Source organism: Austrofundulus limnaeus, unplaced genomic scaffold (assembly GCF_001266775.1).
Source record: "Austrofundulus limnaeus strain Quisiro unplaced genomic scaffold, Austrofundulus_limnaeus-1.0 Scaffold7, whole genome shotgun sequence".
Taxonomy (NCBI): domain Eukaryota; kingdom Metazoa; phylum Chordata; class Actinopteri; order Cyprinodontiformes; family Rivulidae; genus Austrofundulus; species Austrofundulus limnaeus.
In genome coordinates this window covers 4,408,900-4,418,159 of record NW_013952409.1, presented here as the reverse complement: position 1 = coordinate 4,418,159, position 9,260 = coordinate 4,408,900, and the positions used below count along the sequence as shown (strand labels likewise).

At 37.7% G+C, this 9,260-nt stretch overlaps 1 protein-coding gene across 1 annotated transcript in view; it reads right to left on the bottom strand.

Moving 5' to 3' along the window:
* Positions 1–5,908: 5,908 nt before the first annotated feature.
* LOC106536855 (fibroblast growth factor 6) overlaps positions 5,909–9,260 on the bottom strand; it is a 6,920-nt gene continuing 3,568 nt past the window's right edge. Inside the window, exon 3 of the mRNA XM_014034198.1 lies at positions 5,909–6,353. Coding sequence (XP_013889652.1) covers positions 6,177–6,353 — 177 coding nt within the window. The 3' untranslated portion in view covers positions 5,909–6,176. The remainder of the gene's footprint in view (positions 6,354–9,260) is intronic.

The window sequence follows — 9,260 nt, the reverse complement described above, 5'->3', positions numbered from 1 at the left end:
AATTACAAGTTAAAAGGGGCATGGACATTTCTCATTTTTGTATCGAAAAAATATCGAACTGTGAGACTAAAGTATCGAACCGAACCGAATCGTAAATTTTCTGTATCGTTGGGCCCCTTCTTCTATCTTTTCTTTCTTGCTTGCTTTTTATCCAGTAGAAAAAATAAATTTTCACAAGTCAGTATTTTATTTCAAAATAAACTTTGTTGRTTATCATTTTTCATTTTGATTTGAATGTCAATAAACAGCTTTAATTTCTGTGGGAAAATAGTTTTGATTAAAACCTCAAAAAGTTTTTAACTAATCAGAAACTTAGGATTTTAAAAAATAATTGATTTTATTTCTAACACTTAGCAACAACTTCAAAATTAGAATAAAATGGAGTGGTGGTGTTATGTTTAAGAAAAGTGTATATAATTTTTTGCCAGTCAAAAACTTGATGTCCCGATTATTTTTTTTAGTTTCATCTTTAAACCAGGAGGGGGTGCTCCAGGTTGTTCGACAGGTTTGAAGCTCCTGCAGTGACTCGTTCCACAAGAAGCTGAATTTTCTAATTATAAACAGTATAAACCTAAGGATAAATGCAAAAAAAATAAAACGTGTTAGAATAAATGAGAAACACATTATAGACTCTAGAATAAATAAAAAGATGCTTTTAAGTATGGAGTATTTTGTCCCCTGTAATAGTACCACACATGATCAATAGGAATAAATGAAGAGAAATATGCAACTTAAAGAATTCATTCAGAAAATATTTTACAAAATGTCTTTTATTGTCATCTCAGGAATACAGTTGACTGCTGTGCACAGCACATACGTACAAAAATAAAAGGAAAACCATTTGTAATATAGTCTTTTTCTTACTAGTCATCATATTTTTCAGAAACAAATGATTGGAGAAGTCTGTTTCAAACTAATTTACAATCATTTTAATAATCGGAACTAAGGCAGAAGGTGAGGTATATGTTAAAAAAGAGGAGGGGGGGACTCAGAGGAAGCACTCTCCCCCTCAGTGCAGGAATAGAAAAAACTGAGAGAGAAACATAAAGGCTGTTGGCACACAGGGAAACACACACGTCTGATCTCAGACCTCCACTTCCTGGAGAGCCAACTCATTTTAAAAGCAGCACAAAGTCCAGACCCTGGAGCTCTAAGGGGTAAGACTCACCTGTCCCATTCAGAACTCTACATGCATAATGAGGAATTAAGGAAGCAACGACGAAAAGTGATCATTCCCCCACCTTGAACTAACCTTTTCTTGTTATTATTAGAAAACCTTTTCTGCATCATGCAAACATCGTAGGATTACGAAAAGAAACGTTTTCTTCAGACTTTCAGCCTCCGAAAATCTGACAGCAAACAAAGCTGCTTTTGGAGTGAATGCTACAAACTTCATTCCCACAAAAAAAAAAAAAAAAAAAAAAAAGATCGTACAGTTCCCACTCTGGTTGCTCGGATTTCTATGCTGACAGTGTCCTCTGAGCGATAAGCCAGGAAAAAAACAAACATACTGTAAGAACACATCAAAAGAAGTGACGCGTCAGCTTGTTTTAAAGAAAAACAGCATCTCCATTAAAAAATGCACCTTGCGTTTTATTTTTTTATAAATTAAATTAAATAAACTCCTCTCTGCTGCTACAGGTGATCATTTACCAATCAGAGCGATATGATAAATACTGATCAGTTCAAGATGCTCAAAACAAAATCCTCCAAAGACAAAAAGAGTGGTGTCCACATTCCAACAACATGTATGACATCTCAAGTGGTTCTTTTGCATCACAGTATTCAGTCCATCAGATAATTCACTCAAATATTTTTTTCTTATTTTTCTGGAAGCGTTGGATTATTTATCCTTGGCCTTTTTGCTACAAACCAACTCAAAGCAAAGTCGGTGCTTTCTTTCAGTTTCCATCCTCATCGCCCTCTCCCAGGAGAGGAACACAGTGCATCCGCTCGCACAGTGACACAATGTCATGTTGTTCCTAACTCAAGGTAAACTGATCAGATCTCTGTTTTTGTGCTTTGGCAGAAGCAGAGCGTGACAGCAGTGTACAATACACTGAAATACACTCCGCTTCTCTCTTCCAGCACAGAACTTTCTGCTACTGAACAGAATGGAGTCTGAACCGTTTAAAGCTACAACCCCAATTAAAAAAAAATCTTAGTCCAGTCCTCCTACTGCCAATTAACGGTATTTCTTATTTGTACCACAGCCTTTTGTAGCCTTTGTCTTAGTTTTTTGAGACGAGACTGGCATAAAACTCAAAATTATCTTAATTTTAAAAGAAAATTTTAGATATTTTGTTTAAATATAGAAATATGGGTTTATCAGATTTGCATATCATTGCATTCTGTATTTATCTTACTGGACGTACTGACTTTTTTTTTAAACTGGGGTTTTATTTTCTCTGTGTTCCAGAAATAAAGAGCCCATGAGGTAAAATATGACAACTACAAACAGGAATTTTGCTGCTTTTTCTTTAGACTCATTTCACTAAGCTGCCCTTCTGCCAGTAGAGTGCTACTTAAAGGATCCTGCAAGTCAAGTTACAAAATCAGCAAAAATCAGACTAAAACACAATATTTAAAAGACTGAGCATATGTGCCATAATTAGAAAAATCATCAGTCCCTTTCCTCACTTTTCAGAAAAAAGAAAAAAAAAAAAGAGCCTTCCAAGGTGCAGAGCTTGGTCAAGCAACACGGAAAAGATCAGAACAAAAAAAATACAAGAACACGAGGACGGAACAACCAAATCTCTGACCTTGGTGCAAAAACGGCTCAGATGCAGAACATTCCCAGGGCCCTGCACTGCCCATCCTGTCTGACATCAACCAATCAGAAGCTCACAAATCTGACACTCCAGCATTTTACTATGTGTCCTCTACAAGTTAAACAAACAATCAGTGCTGAACACAGAGTGCCATGTAAGTCCTCCGGTCATGTTTGTGTTTTCTGCTGGGGTTTATCTTGTAGAAAATTACAGTATCTGAGAGAGGAGTGTGAGCGTTTTATGAATTCAAGTACATTATGCTGCATAAACAAAGTCTGAATGAACGTTACAGAAAAAAATGTTCTACTCTACCTCAATGACCAAGCTGAACAATGCATAAATAGCTTAAAACACTGGGTTTAAAAAAAATCCACTTGTGATCATGAAATCTGTAGGTGTTCCAGTTCTCTGTAGGCCAAACTGGAACACTTAAATTTCTTCAAATGAACCCAAAACACCTTTGTATTTACAGTGAACCGACTGAGCAGCAGCTTTTGCTTTAATTTCACTCATTTCTGCATAAATGTGCCACTTTAAGTGCCAGATATCATCAGTGTGAACTTCAAACAGCCCCCTTTTCATTTGATTGCAGTTTTTCTTAAATAAAATCAAATACCCTAAAATATGAGTCGGTAAGGACAAAATGTTCAATTTGAAGACGCAGCAGACAGAAAAGCTTCGTCGTCTCAGTTTGATGGTTTCCTGCTACAACTGACACACCCTCGTTGACGAGCACATGAGCAGAAGACAGTAAATCAATGCATCCATTAAACATTTCTGCAGGTGCTGGTCATAAAATTAGAATATCATGAAAAAGTAGATTTATTTCAGTAATTYCATTTAAAAAGTGAAACTTGTATATTATATTCATACATTACAAACAAACTCATATATTTCAAATGTTTATTTCGTTTAATTTTGATGATTACAAATGACAACAAATGAAAATCTCAAATTCAGCATATCAGAAAATTAGAATCTTGTGAAAAGGTTCAAAATGGATGGCACCTGGTACCACACTCTAAYCAGCTAATTAACTCAAACCACCTGCAAAGGCCTTTAAATGGTCTTTCAGTCAAGTTCTATAGGCTACACAATCATGGGGAAGACTGCTGACTTGACAGTTGTCCAAAAGACGACCATCGACACCTTGCACAAGGAGGGCAAGACACAAAAGGTCATCGCTAAAGAGGCTGGCTGTTCACAGAGCTCTGTGTCCAAGCACATTAATAGAGAGGCGAAGGGAAGGAAAAGATGTGGTCGAAAAAAATGTACAAGCAAGAGAGATAACCGCACCCTGGAGAGGATTGTGAAACAAAACCCATTCAAAAATGTGGGGGAGATTCACAAAGAGTGGACTGCAGCTGGAGTGAGTGCTTCAAGAACCACCACACACAGACGTATGAAAGACAYGGGTTTCTGCTGTCGCATTCCTTGTGTCAAGCCACTCTTGAACCACAGACAGCGTCAGAAGCGTCTTGCCTGGGCTACAGAGAAACAGGACTGGACTGCTGGTGAGTGGTCCAAAGTCATGTTCTCTGATGAAAGTAAATTTTGCATTTCCTTTGGAAATCAAGGTCCCAGAGTCTGGAGGAAAAGAAGAGAGGCACTTCATCCACGTTGCTTGAAGTCCAGTGTAAAGTTTCCACAGTCAGTGATGGTTTGGGGTGCCATGTCATCTGCTGGTGTTGGTCCATTGTGTTTTCTGAGGTCCAGGGTCAACGCAGCCACATACTAGGAAGTTTTAGAGCACTTCATGCTTCCTGCTGCTGACCAACTTTTTGGAGATGCAGATTTCATTTTCCAACAGGACTTGGCACCTGCACACAGTGCCAAAGCTACCAGTTCCTGGTTGAAGGACCATGGTATCCCTGTTCTTAATTGGCCAGCAAACTCTCCTGACCTTAACCCCATAGAAAATCTATGGGGTATTGTGAAGAAGAAGATGCAATACACCAGACCCAACAATTCAGAAGAGCTAAAAGCCACTATTAGAGCAACCTGGGCTATCATAACACCTGAGCAGTGCCACAGACTGATCGACTCCATGCCACGCCGCATTGCTGCAGTAATACAGGCCAAAGGAGCCCCAACTAAATACTGAGTGCTGTACATGCTCATACTTTTCATGTTCATACTTTTCAGTTGGCCAACATTTCTATAAATCCTTTGTTTTTATTGGTCTTCAGTAATATTCTAATTTTCTGATATGCTGAATTTGAGATTTTCATTTGTTGTCATTTGTAATCATCAAAATTAAACGAAATAAACATTTGAAATATATGAGTTTGTATGTAATGTATGAATATAATATACAAGTTCACTTTTTAAATGGAATTACTGAAATAAATCTACTTTTTCATGATATTCTAATTTTATGACCAGCACCTGTACATGCATGCCTGAAATCATTGCACACCCATACATATGGGACACGGTCACATGCTCAGGCTGGCCCAAGCACCCGGCTGCAAAACTTGTGAAAATAAAACCTGGGATTGTCAAAGCTGTCTTGGACACGATGCTTTGGGGGTGAGGGTGGAGTGAGTGCTGSATCTAAATCCAACTTTCCAAGAGGCTCCACTGGATCCTGTGCAGCATCTAGTCTCAGTTACTCAATAGATCCAATAATAGCAGGAGAAAAAAAAGTGGAGAAACCTCAGACCCTCGAGGAATTGGGCTAAAGTCCCTCAGGGGGTGTCTTAGGGAGTGATGACTCGCGTATCGTTCCTATTTCTGACTCCAGCCCCACATTTCTCGCATTCGACGGTGAGGGGGGGCATCAGGAGGAATTCAAGGCACAGCCACCTCATGACGACGCAAAAAAAAWCCACCGACAAATTTACAAGTGCTCCGGTTGCCCTGACAGTGACAGAAACGATCAATCACAGACATCTAGCTTTGTGATGGACGACAACAAAACATGTGAAAGTAAAYAGACGTTCCTTCGAGTGGAAAATTAATGCGCAACGTTTCGCTTCTTTCCAAACGTCCTTTTCAGCGTATGGTTGTTTGAGGTAATAACATCTCCKTTTATATTTCCAAAAAGATAAACCACGATCCACTGACAGGGCAAACACTCAACCGAACCCAACAAGCACCCATAAAAACCGAAGGGACGAACAAACACGTCTCTATCCTCTTCGTATCACAAAAAAAAAAAAAGATGACAAAACTTATAAAAGCAGCACAGAATGGTATTTCAATCATTTCTAATACAAAGTCAGCTACCCAAATATACATATAAAGTTTGAATAAATATTTTCAGATATAACTGTGTTTCTTTCTCTAGCAGTCCATGTTGTTTTTGTGTTTGTACGTACGTATATGTATTTGTGTTACCTGGGATATAATCCACATGTGCAAATAAATTTGTTATTGCCAGTTTTTTTTCTTTTTTCCTCATCATATTCGGGGTAGGAAGTGCGTCACAGTCATGGCAGTAGTGGCTTTGTTGCCCCTCTTCACACGGCCATGCTTGCTCAGTGCTATGTAGGACCCTCTGTAAACCAGAGACTCGTAGGCGTTGTAGTTGTTCGGGAGCAAACTCTCCTTGAACTTGCACTCGTCATGGAAGACTGTCTGGAGAGGGGGAAAATAAAAACACAGAGAAAGAACATGATTCTTAAACAGCTGCTCAAGAAAAAATACAAAGTATAAACCACAGAGTCTTCAACGATGGGGTCGTAACCCGTAGTGGGTCCATTGAGGTACTGCAGGGGTGTTGTGAGATTTTTGGTCTTTTTTTATGTAGTGTTAGATTTTTGTTAAAATGTTGAAGACTTTAGATAGATTCTGTTTTCTTTTTTCATCTGGAAACAGTAAGACTTGTGATTAGAAAGTAATGTTGATAATGTTATCGGCTACAAAGTTTTATTCTAAGTACTGTACAGTACAGTACATTCATGTGATCAAGTAACCCATCACTTACAACCAAGATTTAACTGGTATGTGAAGAAATAGGCAACTATAGTGCATTGGTTAAACATTTAAATAATATAATATAATATAATATAATATAATATAATATAATATAATATAATATAATAAATGAATACTTTATCGATGGATCTTTTGGAATAAACTCTCAAATTAATATTGAAGCTTTTTTGTGCAGTAGCTACAAAAACATGCTTTAGAGTTTTAAAAAAAATCTTTAATTCTTTTGTAATTTCCCTGCGAGCTAGAAGGGAAATTCTTTCCCGTTGTTATCTCAGAACCCAAACATTGAGGTTTCCTCTTTATAATGACATCAAAACTTCCTCATTATAACAACCTAAAAATACCATTCAGACCAAATATTAATGAATTATTGTGATTAGGAAGACAAATCAATGCATATCTTTGGAACTGATAATCTGAAAATGGACCAAATTTGACCTGATTCTATTCGATGTGACGAGTCACAGATATTTATTTATAAAGCACCTTTCATAAGTAGAAATGCTTTAAACAAACAAAAATATACGTTGAGCTGTGTACTGATAGTTTGGAGAGCATGACATTTGACCACAGAACAATTTTTTAATTTTGCCCCAACATAACTTATTAAATAAATACGGCAGTGTTTCTGTTCAGTGATCACGCATAACTTCTTTTTTGAATGATAGAGCTTTAACCAGCATTTGCAGGTAGCATGGTGAACTGTTTTAGGTAAGCACGACGGCTCAATAGTTAGCAGCAAGAAGGTCCTGGGTTTGATCCCCGGACTGGGGTGAGGGAGGGTGGGTAGGCAGGTAGGTAGGTAGGTAGGTAGGTAGGTAAGTAAATAAGTAAGTAAATAAATAAATGAATAAATAAATACTGTATATACAGACATTGATTTGCAAGTGTTCCTAACCTACGCAGGGATGTCAGTGACCCCAAATGTCAATGAATCAGGGTCTGCATTGCAATATAGGAACAACCTGTATTTATGCACACACAAAACCCATACAGTCACTCTTGGTAAGTACTCTGAGTTCTGTTCTGTTCTTTTGTCAATCAAAAGAACAAGACAAAAATGGGTCCAGACCACTTGCGATGGTGTCTTGCCTCAACAAAGTGACAATATGACTCTGCAGTGCTGAGCTGGCAATCCATGACACATCCAGCAGCAGAGCGAACCCTCTCCATCAGAGAGCATGTGGCCTAATTCAATCTCTTATCAGATCCTCAGTCTGCTCGCAAGCAAACGCTTCATCACTCAAGACCAGATAACCGGCTGCATTCTGTCTGTCAAATATGTAAAGGAGCGGCTGCGTGTCAGAGCACTCGCCTTAACACAATGACCCCCCCAACACCACCAGGGACCGTTTTATATTCATGACTAAAAGGAGAATTGGTTTTATCCTCTGGAAGATTTCTCTAGCAGGCCCTTAAACTGATTAATCTTATGCACATAAATCAGTACCTATTTCTTAATCAAACCAACAGCGTTTAAAGAGAAAACATGATCTTATAAAACTTTCATTAAAGACATTTTGTCTAAATGAGGTGAAGCATCAACATTTCTTGTCACAAATGTGTACCACATCAATAAATCTCCAACAAGCTGGTTAGATATTTACTTAAAGTCCCAGTGACATCTAATTTTCGTAATAAATATGAATGCATTTTTGGAAAGATAATATTAATGACATATTACAAAATGTATTCCATGCCACTGAGATAAATAATTGCTGAGATATTTGCATGTGAAACAACAGGAAGTGATGTCAAAGGGGAACGTCTGCATGTGAACAGAGCAGCGCTACAATGAAACAGATTGTAGAGAAAATCTCATGTTTTTTAAGATTATTTTGAGTCACTATCAGAGAGAGTTGAAGGGTCAGATTTCAATTAATATTGTTTCAAGAAACAAAAAAGTTTTCCTTCAACAAGAACTCCCCTTTGATGTCACTTCCTGTTTCATTTTGGCTGAGCCACATTCAAAAGAAAAGATGCCAATTATGTGACAAAATGGGTAAAAATCATGTGTATTGTGCCAGGTTTCATAAATATAAAGATGTTTTCTTTGACCTTTTTAAGCACATCACAGGAACTTTAAATAACTACATTTTTCAGCCATTTTTAAACAACCGCTCCTTAAAAAACACCAACAGAAAAACCTAAACTTCCAATCAGTCGAAGAAAGTTTGCTCAGTTTTATTTCAAGTTAAAACCCATTATTTTTGTGAGAAGATACTGATGGAACATCTAAAATACAATTATAATAATCAAAAACATAAGAGTGTAAACTTTCAGATTTATCTTTTTGATGCAGAAGCTGATGGATTTGGGTGCAGATTAAAGACATTTACCGTGTGTGTGTAAGTGTGTGTAACGTGCACTGCAACGCCAAACAAGCATTATTCGTTTAAATCGATTTCCAGTTCTGCTGACAGGCATCAGGGGGTTTCCCACCTCCAGGACCACATTACCATCCTGCATCTGTTAACCTCATCATTATTCGCCTGTATAGGCCAACGTGTCACACACACACACACACACACACACACACACACACAC